At 39.0% G+C, this 26,052-nt stretch overlaps 1 protein-coding gene across 7 annotated transcripts in view; it reads left to right on the forward strand.

Moving 5' to 3' along the window:
* The window catches only part of BBS9 (Bardet-Biedl syndrome 9), a 323,390-nt gene that overhangs the window by 7,591 nt on the left and 289,747 nt on the right, over window positions 1–26,052 (forward strand). For 6 of the 7 annotated variants that reach the window (XR_012625295.1, XR_012625297.1, XM_074841233.1 and 3 more), the window contains 2 exons: window positions 92–156; window positions 2,591–2,704. Coding sequence is in view for 4 of the 7 variants with exons in the window: in XM_074841233.1 (XP_074697334.1) it covers window positions 92–156; window positions 2,591–2,704 (179 nt within the window). In the remaining 3 variants the exon portion in view is untranslated. Of the gene's footprint in view, window positions 1–91; window positions 157–2,590; window positions 2,705–4,117; window positions 4,140–26,052 lie in introns of those variants that run through there. The other variant, XM_074841276.1, reaches the window with a different exon arrangement.

Here is a 26,052-nt window from a genome sequence, read left to right on the forward strand (position 1 = left end):
AAGTAATTTCCACATGTTACTTGCATTTTATCCTGTATGCATTTTACTTGGAATTTATCTGAAAATGCTGCTTTTTTAACCTTCTTTACAGTGGTACTGAAGGACTTCATCTGGCTGTGTTGCATTGCCGAAAACTCTGTGTATATGCTGTTTCAGGTTAGTTTACAGATACAAGCTTTCCAGTGATTTTAAGTGTATTCTAAAGTTTGGATTAGGTTAATGCTAAACTTGGTATATACAGTGTTTGCTCAACATAGCTGAAGAGCTACAGTCATATTCTCTCACTCAAACTCATGTATGAAGAGGAAACATTAGAATTAGGTCTAGGTATTTCCCAAGGGGTAACAGAGATTTGCTATGATCGGCTCAGTGCTTGAGATGCTGTGATGGGTGTCACGGTCTGTGGTTGACAGTGCTTGTGAACAACTAGTTCTCATAACAGCTTTAGGAGTGGGTGTTACGGTTCAGCATGCTAATGAACAAATGATTGTTTAATGACAACTTACTCAGCTCTTTAAAAATGAAGCAATTACAATTACTTCTGAACTCAGAAATCCAGGTAATTCCTTAGAAAGCCACAACATTGATAATGTAACCCAAGAGAAGATAGGAGATTAATATAGGTAAGAAGGGGCAATCATGTGTGTGAAGAGACAAGTCATAAAGTACCTATTCTGTGCATGGAATTCTCTCTAATGTATGCTTAAAGCAAAGTACAGATTTAAGAGATCTATTGATTGTATCCCCATTTTCAAAATTCAGTAGACAAAAACACGTTGTTCATTTTCTCTGTGCAGGGACAGCTGTGGCTTCTTTCATTATATGAGCATTGTCTTCTTGTAGGAGCAGCGTGCTTCCTATTCACAGCCTTGTAGGCAGATGGGTTACAAACACATGCTCTCTTTCCAGATTCTGTTTGCCTTCTAGTTATCTTCTCTGGAGACACCTGTAAAATTGGTCTTTGTTGAGGGGTGATACTTTGAGATGTACTGCAGTTTTCATACTTTCCCTTCTCTGTAATAGTGCTTATGTCTTAGGATTGTACCCTACCAGTACAATTTTTATTAAAACAATTTCTTCTAAAATTTGTGTTAACGGCATACAACAATAAGTCAGCCTAGAATTCTTTTCCAGTTATAATTTGCTGTTTGGTCTACATGTCTTAAGCATTTAAGTAATAATAAAAGTAAAGTTTTACAATCCTTTAATAGACTTTTCATACTAATTTGCAAGCATTCATGCTGTAATGGTAATTTCTGTCATCTGAACAGGTACTTTTGAACAAGCTCCTTTGAGAAATAACCATCATTATTTCTTTATGCTTCCATGGCAAATTACACTTTCATAAAGTGTGATCTTTACTTGCTTTATACATGTTGCCATACGTGTTATTCCTAGTAAAATAACTATGCTGCTTCTCCTTGACAAATGAAAGCATCCTTCAGGGCTGACTAAAGTATGGCCTGGGTATTGTATTACAGTCAGTATACACAGACTTGACTACTTACTAGCTTGTTTTTCCTCTGGTGTTGCTACTTAGCTGGTTACTTACTCAGCCAGGGCTTTTTTCCTCTTGTGTGTTGCAATCCTTTCCCTAATGTGGGCCTGCTTGAGGGGTAATTGCTTAAAAGCTATATTGGATTTTAGCTGGAGAAATTGCCCAAAAGGTTAGCATAAGCTACAAATCTTTCATAACATGTTGTTTAAGATGCTGTTGGCATAATCTTTGTATATTTAAAGCTGTGGTAGGATTTAACTTAGATATCATTTGCTCAAAACACCTTTTTCCCTGCTGATTGACTATTCTCAAAGGGGTTTTTTTTTGCATGCTAATATTAGTTCTCAAGTGTTATTCTACATGATGAAGAACTTTATTTTCTTCATGGGGTGCAGGAAAGACTTTTGATTATCAAAAGGGGAGCTTCAGTTTCTTTTGAAAGATTTTTTTGAATTTCTGGTAGTTCCCTGAAGGAGTCAGGAAATTAGAATTCATGCAGACCTTTTCAGTGAATGTGATGTATATCATAAAATTATTTTTGTTACCATATGTTTGTTTCTTATCCTGTTGTTGTTGATCACTGCATTGAATTTTAGACAGAGTAAAGGTGAGTAATAGATGTGCCCTAAGCATAGCTTTGTCAAATTATGGCTAATGACTAGCTACAGCTTAATTTGAGACAAAGACTATTACAGCCGAGACTGTCTGTTGGATATAGTATATTCGTTGAATAACTAGAGAATCATAAGAATTCCTCTTTGAGCAGGCTTTTTTCTGATCTTAGAGGTGTGCCTAACATGAAGAAAAATACATTTAAGTAATAAAATCTCAGCCTCTTGCTAAGTCTTTATACTATATTTAGTATAATGATATACCATATTTAGTATAATAATATAATTATTTCTGGTTCTGGCCTTTAAGAATTTTGTAGCTTGGTGATTTTTTTTTTTTTTTAAAGCAGCAGTGTGAGCTTTCATACCTCAAAGTCACTAGGAGTAAGTTGTAGTTTTTTCAGTTTTTAAACTGGTACTCCTTTACTTCTACCACACTGCATGGATCAAAGATATAAATAGATACCCTTTGGTTTTGTAGGAACTCTGGGAAGTGTGGAACATGGGAACCAGTATCAGATTAAACTGATGTATGAGCACAATCTTCAGAGAACTGCTTGTAATATGACTTACGGTCCATTTGGTGGTGTAAAAGGTAAGCTCCTTGTTGCATATTCTTTATTATTAGTTGTTTAACTGTGAACAGTTGAGGGTTAACTTAAATTTTGAAAGGCAACATAATGCTGCTGTCTAGAGGAAACCATCTTTCTATAAATGATGGCACCTTTCATCTGATGCATATTGAAAATAACTAAAGTTAAGATGAGGCAAAGAATATTAAATGCAGAACAGTTGTTTCCTCACGTCCTGAACCAGATATGAATTTACAAGGATAATACTGATTTTAAAAAACATTACAAAAACCCTGACTCTTCCCTTGTAAAATACTTTGACATCTAAAATAATTGTTTTCTTCTGTGCTTTAATTCTGTTTTGCTTTTCTGCATCTTGCTTATCCTGGACAAAAAAAAGGGTTAACATCTTCATTCTCTGAACCTAAAATATCAAGATATAATACAGATTTAAAAAAAAATAAACTTTGATAGGAAAAACATAACAGTGGAAAATAATATTCATGGTGTGTTTGTAGTTTTGAATGAATTTAATAGATATCAGTCTTTTTTGAACTTGTGACACAATTATGAATGCTTTTGTGTTCCAATCTGGAAAAATTTAGGTTTGTTCTACATGGCATCTCTTTCTCTTCAGAAGTAAAGTTTGCCCAGCAATACTGAGGGGTGGTAGTCATCTATACAGGTAATGTCCCTAAATTGTGGGCAGAGTGATACCACTTTACCAAGGCAGACAGTCTTCTGAGTCAATATGGCAAATATATGCAGATAATCCCTCAGTTCTGTGTCTGTAATAATCTTCTAGTAATAATTCTACAACGCCTTGTCTCTGGGCTTAAATTCAGCTGACCAAAATTCATACTGATTGAAGGGGTTTTCACCTATTGGTTTTGCACAACCACCCTGGGAAAAAGGTCAACTTCTGTAAGTGGGAAGGTATCTATGCTATGAGTATCTTGAGGAGTGAGTGTACAGGGCACGGGCATATTCCTGTTAACAGCAGACAGGCAATATGGAGTTTCCTAAATCCGAGAAGAGGCGCTTCATGACATACTATAGTGGAATTGCAGTAGCAGACATATTGGGGGGATCGTAAGCTAAGAGTTGTGAGTGTCTGGAATGGTTCAGGAAGAATAAAACAAATAACCATATAGCACCATACAGTTCTGCAGAATAAACTCTCTGGATTTTTGATATGCATGTTTGTTTACCGTGGAGATCCGAGTAGAGGTCCGACCACCAGCTCAGTCTTGATGCCAGACCTGTCTCTCATATACCTTATCATGAGCTGTGGTGGGTGCAAGTGATGTAATGAAGAAAATGTCTTTGCAAGCTAGGGAGACAGAAGGTAATGTTTACCTCAGAACCTACTCAGCCAGCCAAAACACTTTTCAACACCTAGGATGGTCAAAATGAAGGCCAATCCTGACAGCAGCAAGAACAGCAGAGGGAACTCTGGTAAGTTCTGCAAACTTTTCTTGTTTTCTAGTAGCACTTCTGTCCCAGCATGTCAGGTGCTTTCCTCTTCCTTTCTTTTTTTCCATGTTCCAGTTTGCATTATTGTGTTTATTGCTGTGGGAAAAGAACAACCTTAAGTCTTGTTTTGAGGTGGCAAATAAGCAAAGAAGGCAGAGATTTGTGTAATGTAATAAATAATACATGTTCACATCGTAAGATGAAGAAACTTTCTGTTTAAGACCTAAATTTAGGAAAATTATAGTGAATGTTCAGGTACCTGATAGTAGGCTACTAATACATTTATTGAAGCATCAGAGAAATAGGCAAAATGGACACTGGAAAAAGTTCTTTTGGGGAAATGAAAGAATGTTCTTTTTTGTAGATTTCCTGGACTGAATGTCCTTTTTATGTGGCTTTCCTGGACTGTCTGATTAGATTTCTTGTCAAGGGTGTGCTTTTAATCTTGTCCCTAGCCTTTTGCAGTAGATCTATTTCAGGTTTAAGTATCATCTTTAATACCCTGTTCTCTCCTTGAGGCTCATGAATGACAGTATTGTGGTTTTATTTCCATCTTGCAAGACCAGCCAGAGTGGACCAGAAAGAAGGTCTATCAAGTGTTGTTAATTTTGGTAAACAGATGCCTGTCCTGGTCTGGCCTGCCATACTCTCTGTGTGTATCTTTGACAGATGTTCTGAGCTGCAACTGGGAGCCAACCAGTCTGTAAATAAATACATACTTTTTTTACTATCTTCCTTCCATGGGCTTCTCTGGAATTCTTGCCAGGCATCTGCTAATGGTCTCTCACCTTCAGCAGAGGTTACTTCATGATGGTGGCAGTGCTGTCAGTGCACAGCAGTGAGCTTGCTTTGGTAAAAGTCTGACCTCTACACCACACTCCAGAAGTGGACTAACAAAACGTAGGGAGAGTTTTTGTATTTATTGCCTTCTGTTACTGCTGCGACTAATATGTGTCTTATTGCTATACTCAAGCATCCTTGAAACAATGTGAAGGTGAAAGAGGCACTTCAGAGGTCATGTTTACAGAGCTACTGATGCAGACACAGGAGAATAGGAGTTGAACAGAAGGAGAAGAGTGGGCATACAGGGAAAGCATGCTGTGGGAGTGTCAGGAAGGAGGGTGAATGTCAGTCCCTCAGGAATCTTTCATCTGAGGAAGCAAAGAACGCTGCAGGAGTTGACGCAGAGCACTTGATCTATGAAGTTGCTCGGTATTGCTCAGACTTTTCTTGCTGAAGATTATGCTTTTTTCTTTTTATGGAGCTCTTAATCCTGTACCTTCAGTGGTAAAGGAACTCATTCTACCCAGCCATACCAGTTAACCCTGGCAAAAGAAAAATAGAGTTGAGTTTGTGTACAGTAGTTTGTACTGGTGTCCTCTAACACTTTCTTGAGGGTTTTCTGTCCTTTCTTGGGATGAACAGTTATTTGGGTTCTAGTTAATGCTCTGCTTTTTTTTTTTGTTGGACTGCTTCCAAACAGTTGCCTGTCAATTTAATGGATACTGCCAAAAATGATCAGTTCACTATGGCTTGCTTTTACCTCAGATCAAATACTTGCTTCTTGGTATTCAGATTTCTCTTGTAATTCACAGAATCACAGAATCATCTAGGTTAGAAAGGACCTTGAATATCATCTAGTCCAACCATTAACCTAGCACTGACAGATCCCAACTACACCATATCCCTAAGCGCCATGTCAACCCGCCTCTTAAACACCTCCAGGGATGGGGACTCCACCACCTCCCTGGGCAGCCCATTCCAACACCTAACAACCCGTTCTGTAAAGAAATGCTTCCTAATATCCAGTCTAAACCTTCCCTGGCGCAACTTGAGGCCATTCCCTCTTGTCCTATCGCTTGTTACTTGGTTAAAGAGACTCATCCCCAGCTCTCTGCAACCTCCTTTCAGGTAGTTGTAGAGGGTGATGAGGTCTCCCCTCAGCCTCCTCTTCTCCAGACTAAAATTGTTCATAATATGATTTCTACCCATGTGCAAATGCAGTCTGTGCTTCTAGTAGGCCATTACAGCTGAGGCTTTAACTGAGATTCCAAGTGCTCTGTTAGTCTCTTGATGCTGTAAGGTTGCATAGTCAGTTTTGAAAATTGGGATGTAAAGCCAGCGCATAGTTTCCATTTCCCATCCTGCATCTCCTTTGGCCTCTGTGGTGGCCTCTGCTCATTCCTTTGGAAAAAGTTTCCTTTTCCTTTGTAAAAGGAAAGTTGAATAGCAAAGAAGGTGGCTGAGGCTTACTGCTGCCCCCCTGCTTTATAGAGAACCATGTAGGGAAAGAGCTTGAGCATGCTCTCTTGTCCTCAAGAACCTTCCACAGTGTGGGATGGGGGAAGTAGAGTTGCAAGAGATGCATAAAACAGGCTGGAACAGGAGTCTGAGACTGCTACTAAAATTGGGGAACAGGTCCTATAAGTAGGCAGCAAGGTATGCATAAAGGTATTGAAGGGAACTCTGTTTCAATCCAGCAATCCAGCTTTCTGAGTTCCTAAAAATCCTGCAGTTCCCTTTAGATCCTTACAGGGGCTGAAGAGGCAGAGATTTGTTCAGACCAAATTTTCAGTTTTCATGTTGAAGTTTGGTTTAGATTGTACTGGAGTGGAATCTGGTTCTCTAATTCACAAGGCAGCTTAGTGTCTTTAGGATGCCTGAAGGTGAAGAAACTGCCTGAAATTTTTCTCTTGAGTATTGGTTGACCTAGAGTCCTACCAGAGCTTTTCAGAAATTAAGCAGAATAGCTGTTAGAAGCAAATGCTCTACTACTGTTTTATGTTTTGGTTTGGTAATGAAGCTCCACCAAGCTTCAGCTGTTTGTAGTTAAATGTGTGCTTACATAAACCTCTCCCCGTGCCTACTCTCTGCAGCTTCATTAGGGAGGAGGATTTCTCATGGCTTCTATTACTGTGGTAGCTGGGGAAGAATGTCTCTGCAGTTGTTTGACATGTTCAAAATACAGAAACAAACACCATTAGATGTGTATCACATTCTCAGCTTCCTCCGATGTAAGTTTTTTTTCTCCTGTCCCTGCTAGTTTGTGGCAATATTAGACTCTTGTTCTAATTTGGTCTGCTAGACTGCACATCTATTTAGCTGAAATATGATGGAGATGTAAAACATACCAAATACAACTCTCATTTCTCAACTGGTGATTTGTTTGTCTCTTGTATTAAGAAAAAAGGTATTATAGATTTCTCTGAGGAGAGAATTGTGAGGTAAACAAACATATTTTGTAGCCTAGTTGCTAGCAGCTTCATTCTTGCTAGTGTCTTCAGATTAATGATTTGATGCTATGAGCAACTCACACGTGGAAGAATTGACATAGATGTTCTCATAATAGGAACAGATGAAGAAAATCAACAAGCCCGTTTATTTAGTGTCATCATAGAAGGTCGAAATCTAAATTAAAGAAATGATAAAAGCTATGGAATGAAAGAGCTGAAGGCTGAGAAGTTGTCCAGTGACTTGCATAGATTAACAGTATGCATTTGCCTTTTAAATAGCAGTGTGAATTGTGGTTGTCACCACTAGATGGTCCTCTCATTACAGTTATGGGTTAGTAGGCTGCATCTCTAAAGCTGTATTTATACTTGAACTGATTCTACAGGTGTATTTACTGCAAGATTTAATGAAGTATAGAAAACATAAAAGCACTTTCTGAAAACCTGTATAGCTAGAAGTGTTTTATTGGTTAAAACAAAATGTATTCTGTTGGTTGTAGAACTTTAGCAAAAAAGTGAAATGAATTTGACTCTTACGTTCAGCAAAACTGTTAAGCGGCCAGGGGTCTGGGAATTAACAAGGAAATCCCTTGTATGTTTAGCTAGAATCCTAAACAAAACTAATGGAAATGTTTAAAAAAAGTAAATGGAAAACACCTACAAAGATGAAAATATAAATCAAGCACAGTGTAGGCAGAGTTGTGACTTAAAACTTTAAAAATCTGTTGCGAAGGGAAGGATTATAATACGTAACTTTGCATTTCTTTGTTGCTTTAACTTTACATTTGTCCCTTGCTGTCTCTAAACCCTGGTGCTAAAATGAAAACACAAAACTATCAAGAAGTGACATAGGAAGATCAGCTAATCATTTTATATTTAAAAAACTCTGTATTGTTAGCCCAGACTTTCAAAAATTCAATTTAATTTTTAAGTCGTTGCGTTTGTTATGTAGAATGCCTAGATCTGCTTTTCATATTTCTGAACTTTTCCTCATGGTCTTAGAGCTGTAAGTTGAGTTTGTTCTGCAATGCTCTGATTCTAGCATATGGGTTGTCTTAGAAAGGGTGATTCATAACAAAACCATGAGTTAGTAGTGCTGAGCACTGGTTTTCAACCAAGTGAACTCTTAACCTAGCCACAAAATGTCACAGCCCTTAAGTAAAGAACAGACTGTACAGTCTTCATGTTTTACTTCAGATAGAAAATTTAAAGGACTTGAGGTGACTGTGAGGTCTTTTCAATTTTTTTTAAAGAAAATTAAGGTGAAAAAGCATACACTTTTATGATTTGTATTGCACCCTTACCTACGATGAGGACTCGACTCTACAAAAATTTTACTTTTTATAAACCTATTTCATCACATAATTTTTTTTGTAAGGCCAGGTTGTGCTATTATGGCATCATGCAATTATGCCACAAGAGATGACTGTGTTAACAATTCAACTTTCATTATATGAAGTGATTTTTGCTGATGGCTTACGATATCTTGGAAAGTATTTTTTGTTTTCATATCTGTAGTATGTTGTTCTGGGTCTTTATAAGATACTTGAGTCAAATACCAAGTTATTGGGTAAGATTTGTGTTAAAGAACCCGATCAGTTTGCAAGAGTGTAGTTTGCATAACTGGTTTATGTTTTTGTTTGGGAGAGAAGGGAGAAAGTTGTTGGGCATCTCAGGCTTGTTTAGAATTTTTGATCACCCAAATGCAAAGCTCTCTCCCTATTACCCTGTCTGTCAAAGATCTGAGTTGAGTTTCTCTAATGTGAGCGAGCATGTACTTGTGCTTCTGTGGTTGCTATGTGGTACTGAGGCAGCTGTGCTAATTTTAAAACAGTGTGTGTACTAGATGCAGCATGAGATGTGCTCATTTAGAACTTGAGTTTCTATCCTGGACAGCATCTCTCAAATGCTTTTTGTGAAGTATCAAGATGTTTGAGGGCAAGTAAATAAAATTTAAAATGCTGTACTACGCTGGTAAAGCTTAAGTGATGGAACTTCGTTTCGCTGATTGAAAGTCACTGCTGATTGAAAGCTTCTGATAAATGAGTTGCATGTTTTGACATTGTTAAAAGAATGGAATGGAGTGAATCAAGTGAATTGGATATAGTGTTTTAGTTAAGAATTCCTTTCCTTATTCTTCTTTATGCAGTAGTGTACATCCAGTTCAGTTCTTAAGGCATAAATCTGATATTAACCTAGAAACAGTCAAGTCTTATTAAGCAACATTCTACATATTGTTTAATCTTAATTAAAGTTAAAACAATGTTTATAGAGAAACAGTGAGATTTTTGTTAACTATGTAGTGATTAGATTTTGAGCCAGTATTGTTAAATTTTGTGATTGACATAATTTGATCATAGTTCTGTTCCATTCTTAAATTTTTTGTTTAGTTTCACTGAAATCATGGAGGTCTAGTTCTTTTAATTAAAATAATGCTGAATTGGATCTGTTCTAGCTGTGCAGGAATTTTGGTTAATCAATTTACCAGTGTTGACTTCAATTATATTAAACAATAGCAGTGAACTATCATCATGTGATAATACTAAAACTTCTCATAGACGGGTAGTCACTCAGAGATAGTTGAGATAATTATCAACTGCTTACTTAAGAATCTCATGAACCTACATATTTGTACAGTAGAATATTTGCAGGAAATTGGCATTAAGCAAAACTCATTCTTGACTCAGTGCAAATAAATTCATATTACTTCATAATTAATTTATATAGCCTTTTTCTAATGTGATGTTTAGATAATTAGTGCTGAAGTTATCTTAATTTTGTACCTACAACAAATAGAAATAAACTCTGACCTGTGCTTTGACTTTGTGGTGTTCACATTAAAGGTATTTAGACATGGTTTGTTGCCCTGACTTTCAAAAAATCTGAGAAAGAGACACTAACTTGGAAAATCACTCTTATTGCAACATTACCGGTTTCTGTTGAACGGATTACGACTCAGCTAGCTTATAGCCATTAGCCTAAGTCCTTCTACATCTTGAGAGAGACTCAATATACTACTTGTGCTTGACTGTTCTTAAGAAGAGAGATTTACTGATGTGGAGCCTGCTTATAAGAAATGATGGCATTATGCTCTTCTGTAGTAAAAGAATGGTGCCCTTACTACTGCTTTGAAAAAGCGTCCAGATCAGGCCACAGTTTCATTCTTTGCCTTGTTTGCCTTGAGTCAGATGTGAGGAAGGTATATGCAATAAATTTCTGCTGAAATGATAGAAAGAATGGGGAAGTGCTTTAAAGTAAAAACAAACCTACTATTACTTGAAGCTTAGGTAGCTTTACAGATTATCTCATAAATTTCCTGTGGTCAGTTGTGTATTAGACTGAACAGTGGGCAGGATAGTAGTTCATCCATGAACAAGCAACGGTATATGAGGAGTGAATACTAAAATTCTGTGCTTTGAGGACTGGTGTACGAAGTGCAGGTTTCCTGAGCTGTCTGAAGTGCTTAGGAAGTGTGTGAATGATCCCATTCTGTAACAGGAGGATGACCTTTCCCAGGTGAGGTTTGAGTTCTGTGATTGTTCTCCAGGGTGTAAGTGGTACATTGAGGTGGGTGTATGAACATTCTCAACACTTCCAGTTTTCTTTTTCAAATTATATTGTTAAGATTTTGCCTTCCATTTAAGAACTAAAGAAACAGCATATTGATAGCTTACCAGTGGGATACACAAGCTATTGGGTTGCTCTTGAATAGAATACTTATTTTACTTGGTGACAGAGAGAAAGCACTACATAACCTTGCTTTCTTAGTTGCTGAGTTATTTTTGAATGGTGTTCACTTATAGATAATGGCTTTTTATTTTCACTGCAAAAGCAATATTACTATTTTGTGTGATTCCACAAAATACACTTGCATTATCTAATAATTAAACACAGTGAAGGCATCCTGGTTTTATATAGCCTCTTCAAATGAACTGATAAATGATTTAGAATTGGATCCTCCTAATACCGCACAGCTTTTGGAATTTATTTTTTAATCTGAAACCTTAATGACTTTAGTTGTCTTCCAGAATAGTTCAGATTTATTTGAAGTTGTTCAATGGATACTGTACCAATAAAAGGAAATAATAAAACAATAGCAAAGGGAATGAAAAAAGAAAATACAGCTTTGACGTGAAAAAGTTACAAGCAAAAAAGTGTGAAAATACCTTGAACCTATCTTTTTCTCAGTAAATGGACTTGAATTCATTTTGCTTTTATTATAGCACTGCCCTCAAGGCAAAGTATGTTTGAGTCTTACAACAAAGAGGGTGCTATACGGAGGAATTTTTTTAATAATGAAATACAACATATGTGTAAACCATGCAACCTTGTAACAGGAAACTTTGTAAGAGGGGTAGACTGCTTAGCTTTTCCACAATTCTGCAAGAATGAATTTTATTAGGTGTTAGGTAGAAAAAAAAATTATCAGCTGAGTTTTATGCTGTAAGGTTAAATGATTCTTATGGCTATGTTTAAATACAGCAGCAGTATAAATTTGGACTTTGATTTATTGGATAGTTCTGTTAAGGAACAGAATGTTTAACTGTTACCTTCCTGTGAAATTGCCTTTGTATAAGGACAGATTATTTGAAAGGCTTGGTTTTCATGAGTTTTTTCATGGAGTAGATCTGCTGATGACTACTTCTAAATGGTTTCTCATGTAACTTTGGAAGGCCAGTTTTTGGTTGTTTTTTTTTTTTGTTTGTTTGTTTTTTTTAAATAATGGACTTAGAACCTCTTCTCTAAATTGAACCTGTGAATGGCAAAATAAGCAAGGAAAACGTTCTCTGAATCTGTTACCATGCCTTTCCTTTCACCTTCCTCAACTTCTCTTAACAGTAATGAGTAAGATCATAGCCTAGCTGCAGTAAAAACTCCCATTGCCTTCAGTATGCTAGAACTTTAATTATAAATTGCTAGATACATCACTTAATCTGCATTTTGTTTAAGCAAAGCACTGTAGTTAAAATGAAGTAAAAACAATTGTAGAAATATATAACTTTGGAAGCAGTTGTATGTGTAAGTGAAAGACTTGTTTTTCAAAACTTTGATAGATTTTTATATGATACTTTTTCTAATTTAGTTTGTTGAAGTATGGTACCCAAATGTGTGCAGTCATTGTGCACTGGTAGTATAAAATATTTTGTATCTTGCATGTGAGGTTACGGCTTTTGCCGTACTCCTGCCAAGAATCAGCGAGTGCCAAGCAGAACAATAATTACCTCATATGTTTTTAATAGCACATGTATATTAATAATGACCCAATCTTGCATTTGTCTTTTTGGTGACATATTGTTGACTCATATTTAATTCATCATCGTACTCTAATCCCCAGATTCTTCTTCTTAGTGCTATTGCCTGCCATTCTCTGGTTTCCTGTGAGACAATTGTCTGAGATCATATCAGATGTTTTACTTAAGTTTAGAGATGCTGTCTCTAAAGTTTAGAAATGCAGTATATATTATTGCCCTGTCTAATAAATAGTTTGGCATGATAAATTTTCCGTTACTTCAAACCTATGTACAGCTTTATTATTTACATATGTACTTTCTTATTGAATGTTCCAGCATTTCATGTGAATGCATTTGTCTATCAGATTTGTTTGCTGCTCCATATTTTTTCATCAAAAAGAATGCAGTTTTATTTTTTTTCTATTTAGTCTCTTTAGTCTTCTCAAACGGTGTTTCAGAAACGTGCATATGTAGCTTTTGTTTGTTTTTCTAGTGTTCATCTGTGACTATTCCATTACCAGAAAGTCTCTAACCTATAGAAATTAATTTGGGAGGTCACCAAACCCTTGTGAGTTGCTTTTTCTAGAGGGGTGAAATGTATCTTGTACAGGCTATGATGCTTTCTACTAATTGTACTTTGGGTTATTAGGTTTCGTGCAAATAATTCCTATTAGAAATCACTCTACTACATCATTCAAGAGAGATTTTCTTGAACATTTTAGGTAGTGGTGAGTAGGTCTGAGTGTATCCTCCAAGGAGAGAAGAATGCAAAGCAAAGACAATGAATCAAAATTGAGAGGGAACAAACTGGCAAGAGGAGATAAAAATCAGTGAAAATGTGACAAGGTAATCTTACTTCAGATCCATGAGGAGAATTCTAACTTCGTGGTAACTAGTTGGTGCTAATCATGGTCACAACTTCTAGTCCTTGTTGATAGGTTTATCATTGGGAAACTTGGACAACTGTGCATATACAGATGAATAAGATTTAAAAAAGAGTCACCAAATAACTAGAAAATCAATAAGTAGGAAAAAATGAAAAGTTTTGGTAGACTTCAGTTTATCTACTCGTTTTGTGTAGGACTGCCATGTTTTCCCCTGGGTGGTAATGCAAGCTTTGGTCAATGAGACCTGAGCTTACATCAGTCATAGTTCTTGCTGAGTAGCAGAGTCTCCACATCTGGAAGTTTAAAGGCTGGAGCTATAGAATGCTGTCATTTCAAGTGTCAAAGTTTTAAAGTTTTAGGGGAAACTGAAGATTTCTGAAGGGCTTTAAAAAGTAATCCAGCACAAAAAAAGTTTAGCAGACCAAAAAGAAAATTTTGTTATTGGATTCAAAATTCATTTTTTAAACAAAATTAATCTGTAACTTCACCATGAATTGTTGTGGTTGTCTGTTCTGTTACCTCTTGTATAAGGTCAGATCAGATGAGACTGTTTGTAACTTAAATAATGCTGCAGCCTCGCTAAATTTTTGCATTTCTCTAACATGACTGAGTCTGATTATGAGTGTGATTTAATAAACGTGAATAACTCCCCCAAAATGTATTTGGTGACTCTACTGAATAAAAAGGACAAGGAAGGATTACAGCAGAAATAAAATGTATGCAACTGCTCTTTAGTATGATTGATTGGAATGAAACTGTGTGTCATCTTGCTTACCTGCAAAAGTACAAAAATAATTATTTTGCAAGGTTAGTGGCAAAGTAATGAGATCATTTGAGTGTTCACAGCGTGCTTCCAATGGTCTTAAAATACCAGATAACAAATTGTTCCTGCTTGCTTAATCTATGGTGCCTTTTCTGAGACTGCCAAAAGGAATCCAAAAGGGATGGTGACTTTTTTGATAGAGATGTAATTCACTGACTCATTTGACCACAAAGTAAGAGTTAGTCCTTTCTGTCTGTTGGTTACTAGCCTAGGATATATATAGACAAATGATCTGAATGTTAAGAGTGGCTGTATTTTATTGGTGTTTTTGAGGATATTTAGCTGTTTATTTCTAATTTTAATGGTATATTTGAAACTTTCAAGAGGTACAGGTGTTCCATCTAATTCTGTAAAGTGAACTTCCAGTTTTGCGTTGTAAGCTTCAGACTGTTAGACTTTGTTATAAACTATATTTAATGGGTTCTTTGGATGTGACTTCAGTTATTCCGGAGAGCATTCTTCAGCAAATATTTTCAACAATTCTGGAGCTCAAAAAATTAGTAAAGAATCAAAGTGGTTTGGGAAGTTGTTAGGAGTTATGAAGCTTCTTACTCTAAGGAGACTAAAAATGGAGATGTAGGAGAAAAGGTGGGGAATCTTGCTGGGTTTTAACAGTGGGATTTTGTTATTCTGTTTGGTTATAAGTTTGCAGGTCTGTCTTAAATGGAATTTTAAATATGGTAGAGTTATTGTATGATGCGGCTTAAGATCATACTGATAACTTTTGAAAGTACTTAAAATATTGCAAAATAGGGCCTATATTCAACTTCAGTTGAGCTCAATGAAAAGTCTACTATTGATTTGTGATTTGTTAAAAACATCCATGTGCCTTAGCTATTCAAAGGCTACTACTGATTTGGAAGGGCAACTGCTGACAGTACTTGTCTTTATTTCATTTTTATTTGTGGGAGATTTGCTAGTTCAGTAAGATGTCCTATAATATCTGTGTAATATATGATAGGTGTATAATGTCAGATGAGGGCAGCTTGACATTGGAAAGGTTCACAGACTAGAATTTCTCCTACCTTCTTTAGAAGAAGCATATGTCAGTATTGTAATGCCTCTATGAATGCAGGGGCTTCAGAGAAGATTTCTACAGTTGCCAGGGCTTGAAAAGTAGTTACACAACAAGTTAAGGCAAGAAATAGAATTTAAGGGAAAAGAATTCTACAATTTCTTCATGAATCATAATTATTCAGGCTACATCTGTGCATACAGCCATTCTCCCATGCACAGCTAATGTTCTTTTTCAAGACTGACTCTATACTGTCATTAATTAATCTGCTGTATTATATAAAGAACAACTTTATGTGATACTGCTTTCACAGCTGCCTGAACATTTTTCGTGAGACTATTACTTTTATTAGATAGAAACATCCGCTTCTGAATGTGGGAAAAATTCTTTGCTTAATATGAAGGTTGTAATAAACAAATTTTAGTACTATAATCTGTTTAGGGGGAGGAGACTTTACCACTCATGCCTACACAGTGCCAAGTACCAGGTTCCTTTCAGCAGGAACTTTTGTGTGCTGGATGTTGCAACTATGATACTTTTGGATCTCTATACTGCATGGTAATCTTTTGTGCTCCTTTGAACCATGCTAGTGTTTTTTCTAAGGGTCCTTCCACTACCCCCAGTCAATACGAGGTTTAAAGGGATCATTGCTAAGTTGCATAATTTAACTATGTTGTCTTCTGTGGTAAGAGTTGAATCAAGAATAAAGGAGTATATCACAGGTCTCTAAAGGGTTGTGCAAGTGAGGGCTGATTTGCCTTTGGAGATGCTTTAGTAGTTCAAGATTCCCTTTCCATCTAAGATCCTCCTTATGTTTTATGGCAGGTAGATATCTGCAGGAGGTTAGGTAGAGAGAATACAGTATGATGGCTGACAGAACCAAAAAGATTCTTTTTCTCATGGCAGCTCTGTCTGCATGCTGTACTGTGTCTTGAACAGGGAGGCTTCTTACAGAGTAGAGTCTTGCAGAGAGAGCATCTCTGCTGCTGGGACTTGTGAACATGTTTTACTGCAATGCTTTAATACCCGAAAGGGATTAGAAACTAATTAAAGCTAACATCAGTAGAATAAGGATTTAGTGGTTTCCTTAAACACTTTCCTTAGTTTCTTTTAAACTCCTATCCACTTCTCTATTTCATTCCTCTTGAGTGATTTTTCAATTCTAGCAGAAGAGCACTTAGTCTTGGCTGGAACATATGTACACTTCGTTTGGGATGGGTATGTGCATTAGCATTGAGTGATGCAGGGCATTTTTCCTTTTCCTCTTTACGTGCGTTCAGGGTATTGCACTGCCTTGGCAGTGCTGTCAGATCCTCTGGCCTAGAATGAATGGCTGCAGCTGAAGTCCTGAACTTTGATCCCATCTGTAGTAATGCAGCGAGCAGCCACCAGACCACCAAGCTAGTCAATTCAGATTTCTTTCTGAATGTACACTGACATGTGCTTCCTGCTTTGGGTTAGGGAAGTAACCTAAGACTTGCCTTTTACTAGGCACATAGATTGTTTTAAGAACTGCCCAACATATTTTCAAATGGCTTTTCCATTAGTCAGAAGTGATTCCTGAAGTGCTTTTCTCACAGTTGACCCAGATCTGTTTTGCTTCAAGGAGCTACACTCAGCAGCAAGTTGAGTTCTCCAAAATGGGTTTGAACTGGAGGAGACTTTGTTGTCTATGCTGGGAGAAATTTTGGGGAGCAAATTTCAATCGTGAAGGAAAAGGAAGACATATTTGCTTGTTTCAAGTCAGGACAGTAATTTTTGTTTCAGTGTGGGAATACAGTTTGTGTGTATCACTTAACTGGCCAGTGCACTGTGGATTTCACTTTCATCGTATTAAGAAAACATTTCCCATGTGTCTTTAAAGGGCTTTTAGGTTCCTGGGTGTTTTATAAATGCCAATTTATCTTTTAATTTTATTTCATTGATGCTTCTTTCCACACAAGGCTTTTGACTGAAGCTTTTGATTATCACCGAAGGCAGTAAAGTCACCTCTGCTGACGTCTCCCTAAAATCTGTAACTTTATAAAGCTTTTTCTGTTTTCTAATTTATCCCTTTTGATACTGTAGTTTTCATTGCATGATTTCACATGGTGCTCAGGCCTTGTGATTACATAATGTGCTTTTTATGAAAATGATTTTGTGCTAGAGGGGAGGCTCAGAGGAGAGGAAATCATTAACATGCAAAAAACTTGAGCTCCAAAATAGCTTTAATTAGAAACTTATTTCAAAGAGCTACCACCTGCCTCTCATTTTGGCTTTGTATTAGCTCTAAAAATACGTTGTGGTTTAAAAGTGTGACGTAAATGTATTCATATCATGCTAGAGTAACAAAACTACAAAACAACAGTAGCTGGACTTGTGCTTAAAAGTAACGCTTTCTGGCTGAGGGACATTCCTCTTGAGACACAAACTGCTGAAACTATGTAGAGTACACTAAGTGATTCCATCTGATCTGCAGAAAACACTATGGGTTATATTTTCACTTTATAAATATGTCACTGGCACAGCCAACTGGCTGCAATAAGATTTTTTGAAATGGACGTTTCTGGCTGAGTTTTTGGGAGACTACGTTTCTTAAAGTGAAACATAAAAACTCCATTCACTAGCTACACATTAAAAACAAATGTCCAAAGGAATAATTTGACCTATAAAAAGCTGGGAAATACACAATTTAATTTTCTCCAATTATGCTTTACATGTAATAGTTTGGATAATTGGAGTTGCATCCACTAGTACAAGTTAGTTAAAATACAAATTTGAAAATTAGTGAGTAGGAACAACACAAAGATGATGAATGAAGTAGTAGGTATATTAAGAAGTGATGCTGTACTCTTAAAGGCAAAAAGAGTGATTACTGATTTGGTTCTAGGTGCCTTATGTTTGTTTTTTCAGAGACTGTGGTTCAGTATTGCAGTATGCTTGGAGATCATTGAAATGCTCTAAAGAACTTGTCATGTCATATTCATATCCCTACTGTTAAAACAGGAGATATTTTTACAATGTTCGTGTATGATTAGGGATTATGAATGTTAAAGGTGAATGCTTCCATGTCTGATATGACATGTAGCTTCATATATATTGCAGAAGGTGCTATAGTTTTTCTATTCATCACTTTCATGATGTAATGAAATTGGTAAAAATAAGATTGATATTCATAATGCGCATGAGAGCAGAAGCGATTACTACTTGTTACTTAAGCAGTAACACCTCAACACTTCTACTGACCTTTACCTTTTTCTGTTATTTGAGTTGTAGTATGTCTACTAGATTACCACTGCATATCAGTTATGTCTGCTGTAGTGTTTGTCTTTTAATGTCACCAGAAGATAGGAAATTAACAGCTAAATTGTGTATTTTAGACAAGCCTAAACCCTGAAGGTTGAGGTCAGAAACTGTCTAAAATACAGCTTTCTCACTATCAGTATAACTAGAAGTACCTGAAGTTTAATTCTATTACAAAATATATGACTTCTGTGTTAGTAAGGGCATTCATTTTACAATTAAATGTCTTTTACTTTTAATCTTATGATCTATCGAGCAATATTTAGCGCTTTTCAAAACAGTAGAACAACAGCATGGCAAAAATATAAACATAATTACTGTTATTTTTTGGTGACAAATTATTTTATACACAATTTTCCTTTTGTTGTTTTGTTTTTGGCTTTTTGGTGGTTTTTTTTTTCCTGGTTTTATCTATATCTTTCTGAGGAAGAAAAGATGAAAACTAAGAAGCCTTAAGAAACAAAGTACAAATGTGTTCTGCTACTGTGCCTTTAAAAAAGTTTTTCAAGCTCCTATCTGTAATTTTTTTGTCTTCAGGTTTCAGGTACTGGGGAAGCTAGACTGAAAGTTAAGGGAGATTGAAAGTTAAGGTTCTGGAAATAGGGCAGACAGCTGCAGCTTTCTTCTGTAGCACACTGCTGATGGTAGGAAAATCCATAAGAAGCTGTGGGAGGGGAGTTGAAGATTGTCTATACCTAGACTTACAGGGTTGTATTCTTGATAAGGATGTAAAATAGAAGTGGAACTGAACAGTTAGCTAATGTAAAATATTGAGAAGATTTTCAGTATGCCTCCGCTGAATGCGAACATATGTGATTTCGAGGTAACAGATGTAGAATAACTGGTCACATAGACACTTGGATTATGAAGCACTACTTTCTTGCAAACAAAAATGCCACTGTTATTTCTAGTAGCCAATAACTATACTTCAAGATAACTATACCTAAGAGACTGTGGTGGCAACCAGTGGGCTAGCAACTTTTACTAGTTATCGGTGTTTGTACGAGTTTCTCAGAGTACTTTTACTGGTTACTCATAATTTTATACAGCTGGCTAACTCTAGACAGTATCAGCAGTGTGATAATAATGTCAGCAACTGTTGGGAAGTAGAAACGGGGTATCGTTAACATTGATAGCATACCAGTGCAAAACATTTCAGGTTTCTCTAATGGTTTCCACTGTTTGCTGGTCAGGAGTATGTGATAGGACTAAATCCTGTGAAATTTCACAGCCTAGAGGAACAGATATCTACCATAGTGCCTTGGAGTAGGTCAGAGATGAAAGATGGAATGCCTTCTTTGAATGCCTTATTTGAATTCTCTTGACATCATCTAGTCCGATCCCGCTTCCCAAGCAGATTCAGCTGCTGGCCTGACAGGGAGTCATGAGAGGTGTGCTGCCTTCTGGGAGCTAAGGCCCGAGATGTTGCTGGGAGGGTGCCACAATTTATCAAGAACACAGACTACTATCCATTGCTACTTTCATGTGGGCACAAATGACACCGCAAGCCGGAACCCGGGAAGAATCCAGGAAGATTACAAAGCCTTGGCGGTGCAAATGAAAAGTATTGATGCCCAAGTTATCTTTTCTTCCATTTTACCAGTTAGAGGAAAGGGTGCAGCTAGAAGTAGATGTATGATACAAATCAACTTCTGGCTTTGTGGCCGGTGCTGTCGTGAGGGTTTTGTCTTTTATGACAACGGGTCATTCTTCAGTGATTATGGGCTGCTAGGGAGAGGTGGAATCCACCTGTCTAAAAGAGGCAAGGGAATCTTTGGCAACAGGCTGGCCAATTTGGTGAGGCTGGCTTTAAACTGAAGGACTTGGATGGTGGAGTCCAAAGTGTCCATGCTTAATGCCATTGCAACCAACTGGGGAATAAATGAGGGCAACCAGAGCAGTGACAAATGTTCTTTAGCTGCCTCCCAAGAGGTGAACCAGAAGACCAATGACCTAAAGTGTATGTATACCAGTGCACAGGCTGGGGAACAAACAGGAGGAACTGGAACTCCGCACCCAGTCGATAAGTTACGATATCATAGGAGTAACTGAAACATGGTGGGACAACTTACATGACTGGAGGATAGCAATGGGTGGCTATAGGCTGTTTTGTGAAGACAGGCTGGGAAGAAGAGGTGGAGGAGTTGCACTCTATGTTAAGGAGAACCTTGGATGTATAGAAGTCAACTATAGTGATTGTGGACACCCTATTGAATGCCTTTAGGTAAAGATCAGAGGGGTCATCTTCAAGGGGGATCTTACAGTAGGCATCTGCTACCAACCTCCAAACCAAGACGATAAGTCCAACAAAGCAATATTGGGGTCACTTAAGCAAGCCTTGCATCAACAGAACCTGGTTCTTATGGGTGGCTTCAAGTACCCAGACATTTGTTGGAAGAACAATACAGCAGCTCACATGTCATCCATCAGGTTCCTGGAATGCATAGGGGACTGCTTCCTCATAGAAATGTTTGATGTGCCAACCAGGAATGAGGCACTGCTGGACTTGCTACTCACAAACCACGAACACCTGCTTTGTAATATCTTGGTTGACAACAGCCTTGGCTGCAGCAATCATGATATTGTGGAGTTTGGGATCGTGCTGAGCATGCTGAAGGTTAGTACTGAGACAAAGGTTTTAAATTTTAGAAGAGCAAACTTCAGCTCACTCGGAGCTCAGTTGGGAGGGATTCAATGGGAAGCTTCCGTAGAGGATAAAGGAGCTAGTGAGTGCTGGGAGTTTTTCAGAAACATTCTTCTGAAAGCACAAAAACCATTCATTCCCTTTAAAGGTAAGGGAAGTAGGTGGAGCAAGAGACCCCCTTGGCTTAACTGCGAGCTTCTGAGTCTGCTCAAAAGAGAGAGAGGCATACCAGAGATGGAAAAGCAGGTGAATAGCTGTTGAGAACTACAAGGGCATTGCTGGGGTGTGCAGAGATGCAGTTAGAAAAGCAAAACTCATCTCAAATTGAAGTTGGCCAGAGATGTCAAAAACTACAAGAAAGGGTTCTTCAAGTACATAAACAACAAGCAGAAACAGAAGGAAAATATTGGCCAGCTGTTAAACAGGAGAGGTGAATTAGTCACCAAGAATGCCGAAAAGGCAGAGATTCTCACCACTTTCTTCACCTCTGTCTTTACCAGCGCTGTTGGGCCCCAGGCCATGGGAATAAAAAGGCAGGTCAATGCAAACACAGACCCACTGTCAGTGAAGGAAGAGTTGGTATGTGAACTATTACAGGAGCTTGACCACTACAAATCGATGAGTACTGACATTATCCACCTGAGGGTGTTAAGAGAGCTGGCTGATGTTGTTGCAAGGCCATTCTCCATAATCTTGTAGAGTTGTGGAGATCAAGGGATGCCCCAGAAGACTGGAAGAAGGCTAATGTCACCCCCATTTACAAGAAGGGCTTAAAGAAGGCTCCAGGAAATTATAGGCCCAACAGTCTTACTTCAATCCCTGGGAAAGTTATGGAATGAATCCTCCTGGGGGCTATCACAAGTCAAACGAAACACGTGATTGGCAAAAGGCAGCATGGATTCACCAAGGGCAAATTGTCCCTGACAAACCTGAAGTAACCTGCTTGATTGATGCGGGGTGAGCAGTGGACGTTGTCTACTTGGATTTCTCCAAGGCTTTTGATACGGTTCCCCACAGCTTCCTCTTAGAGAAACTGATGCGTTATGGTCTATATAAGGGGTCTGTGCGGTGGGTGGGGAACTGGCTGACAGGCTGCACCTGGAGGGTGGTGGGAAATAGCTCTTTTTTCAAACTGGCAACTTGTCACAGGGGGGTCCCACAGGGATCGATATTGGGCCCAACGCTGTTTAATATCTTCATAAGTGATCTGGATGATGGGATCAAGTGTACCCTGATGAAGTTTGCTGATGATACCAAACTGAGTGGGGAAGTGGACACTGTGGAAGGGAGAGCCACCCTGCAGGAAGACCTGGATAGGCTGAAAGAGTGGGCTAACAAGAACCTTATGAAGTTCAACAAGGACAAGTATAAGGTCTTGAACCTGGGAAAACGTAATCCAGGAGTGCAGCACAGACAGGGAACTACCAGGCTGGGAAGCAGTTCTGTGGAAAGGGACCCGAGAGTCCTGGTTATGACTGAACAGTGTGCTGCAGCAGCAAAAAAAGCCAACAGGATGCTGGGTTGCACCAACAAGGGCATCAGCAGCTGAGATAAAGAAATCATTGTTTAATGCTACTCAGTGCTTGTCAGGCCACACCTGGAATACTGTGTTCAGTTTTGGTGCCTGCTATACAAAAAAGATGTGGAGAGACTTGTGAAAGAGTTGTGGTGAACGGATTTAAATCCAGTTGGCGGCCGGTCATGAGTGGTGTCCCCCAGGGCTTGCTTTTGGGGCCACTCCTGTTTAACATCTTTATTGATGATCTAGACGAGGGGATCGAGTGCACCCTCAGTAAGTTTGTAGATGACACCAAGTTGGGTGGGAGTGTTGATCTGCTCGAGGGTAGGGAGGCTCTGCAGAGAGACCTGGACAGGCTGGAGCGATGGGCTAAGGCCAACTGTAGGAGTTTCAATAAGGCCAAATGCCGGGTGCTGGACTTGGGCCACAACAACCCCCAGCAGCGCTACAGGCTTGGGGAGGAGTGGCTGGAGAGCTGCCAGTCAGAGAGGGACCTGGGGGTGTTGATTGACAGCCAGCTGAACATGAGCCAGCAGTGTGCCCAGGTGGCCAAGAAGGCCAATGGCGTCCTGGCCTGTATCAGAAATAGCGTGGCCAGCAGGGACAGGGAGGGGATCTTACCCCTGTACTCGGCACTGGTGAGGCCGCACCTCGATTCCTGTGTTCAGGTTTGGGCCTCTCACTACAAAAAGGACATTGAATGACTCGAGCGTGTCCAGAGAAGGGCAACGAAGCTGGTGAAGGGTCTGGAGCACATGTCGTACGAGGAGCGGCTGAGGGAACTGGGGGTGTTTAGTTTGGAGAAGAGGAGGCTGAGGGGAGACCTCATCGCCCTCTACAACTACCTGAAAGGAGGTTGCGGAGAGCTGGGGATGAGCCTCTTTAACCAAGTAATAAGTGATAGGACAAGAGGGAATGGCCTCAAGTTACCCAGGGAAGGTTTAGACTGGATATTAGGAAGTATTTCTTTCCAGAAGGGGTTGTTAGGCATTGGAATGGGCTGCCCAGGGAGGTGGTGGAGTCCCCATCCCTGGAGGTGTTTAAGAGTAGGGTTGACTTAGCGCTAAGAGATATGGTGTAGTTGGGAACTGTTAATGTTGGGTTGATGATTGGACCGGATGATCTTCAAGGTCTTTTCCAACCTAGACTATTCTGTGATTCTGTGACTGGAGAGAGTTCTGCCTTGGGGATGGGGTAGATTGGTGGGGTAAAGGGAGACTCATAGGTTGAGATAAAATAACAGTAATATAACAATAATAGAAAGTACAAATAGGTAATGCACAATGTGATTGCTCAACACCTGCTGACTGATACCCACCCGCTCCTGACTAGTGATCCCAAAATACCAAGATCCCACAATCGCAATCCTGGAAGCGACAGAGAACCTCCCTCCTTCCTAGCTGCCCCTCCTTTATATACTGTGATGTTACATGATGTGGAATATTCCATTGGCTAATTTGGGTCCAGTGCTCTGGCCGTGCTCCCTCCCAGCTTCTTGTACACTTTGCACAGGCAGGACATGGGGAGTTGGAGAGACGTTGATCTCTCAGCAACAGCTGAAAACATCAGTGTATTATCAGCATTCTTCTCATACAAAATCCCCTACTGAATCCAAACCACAACACTAGTGTAGCTACTAAGAAGAAAAATTAACTCTATCCCAGATGAAACCAGGACAGGGAGGCAGCACCTAAAGTCAAGGTAAATGGCACCCACTGATCTCCTGTCATCCACAAAGCTAGTCACCTCTTTATAAAAGGCAGTTAGGTTGGTTAAGAGATTTCGCCTTTGTAGATCCATACTGACTGCTCCTGATTAACTTCTCATCCTTCATGTGTCTGGAAATGGTTTCCATGAGTGTTAGTTGCTCTATTACCTTCCCAGGGTCTGAGGTGAGGTTGACTTACCTGTCCCCTGGATCTTCCTGCTTTCCATTCTTGAAGATAGTGACATTTTCTTTCTTCCAGTCTTTAGAAACCCGTTCTGATTGCTGTGACCTTTCAAAGATAATTGAGTGGTGTTACAATGACATCAGTCAGCTCCCTCAGCACTTGGGTGGGTGCATCACATCAAGCCCTATGAACTTAAGTTCACTTTGTTTAAATATTCCCTAACTAGACCCCTTCTGCTGAGGCTAGGTATTCCTTTGTTCAGACTTTCTCTTTGGTCTCAGGGGTCTGGGATTCCTCAAGACCAGTCTTACTAGGAAAGATGGAGGCAAAGAAAGCACTGAACTCCTTAACTTTTCTGTGCCTTTTGTCACTGTGGCACCTGTTCCATTGAGCAGTGGTCCCTTATGTTTCCTAATGTCCGTTTGGATGTCTGTGTATTTGTGGAATCCTTTTTTTTTTTTTTCCCTCCACATCCCTTGCCAGATTCAACTCAGCTGAGCTATTGCTTTTGTAACTCCATCCCTGAATAATTATATATTATCTTTATATTCCTCCTAGGTCACCTGCCCCTGCTTCCACCTCTTTTACGTTTTATTTTTATGTCTGTGTAGTTGGGAGCTCCTTGTTTATCCTCATAGGTGTCTCACTGCCTGCCTTTGCTTGACTTCCTGCTTGTTCTTGAACTTGGAGGTGATCCTTGAATATTCAACCAGCTCTTGGACCCCTTTTCTCTCCAGGGCCATATCCCATTAGATACTCATTGGCAGATCCATGAAGAAGCTAAAGTCTACTCTCCTGAAGTCTAGGGCTGTGGTCCTGTTTTATGTCTTGCTCACTCCTCTTACACTCCTGAACTTATCCTGATCATCCTCCTGACCATCTCATAGTCACTGTAGCCAAGGCTGTACCCCAGCCTTCACATCCTTCCTTGTCTGTAAGTATCAGGTCCAGCAGAGCACTTCTCCTGTTTGACTCATCAATCACCTGAGTTGGGAAGTTTTTGTCAGTGTGTTACAGAAACGTCCTAAGTTTTTTGTGCCTTGCTGTTGTCCTTACAGATACAAGGAGTGTTTCAAGTCCCCTGTGAAGACCAGAGACACCAAATGTGAGGCTTCTGCCAGTTGTCTGAATAGTGCCTTGTCTAAATCTTCCTGATCAGGTGGTGTATGGCAGACCCTCATGTTGGCCTGCTCAATAATCTTGACCCATAAGCTCTTGACTGGCTCATGACCTGTCCCCAGATAGAATTCCATCCCTTGCTAAAAAGGGCAACTCCGCATCACCATCCTGGCCTGCCCTTCCTAAAGGGCCTGGAAGCATCCATCTTAGCATTCCAGTCATGTGAGCCAGCCCGCTATGCCTCTGTGATCCC

The sequence above is a fragment of the Strix aluco genome, chromosome 1 (genome assembly GCF_031877795.1).
Source record: "Strix aluco isolate bStrAlu1 chromosome 1, bStrAlu1.hap1, whole genome shotgun sequence".
In the NCBI taxonomy this organism is placed as follows: domain Eukaryota; kingdom Metazoa; phylum Chordata; class Aves; order Strigiformes; family Strigidae; genus Strix; species Strix aluco.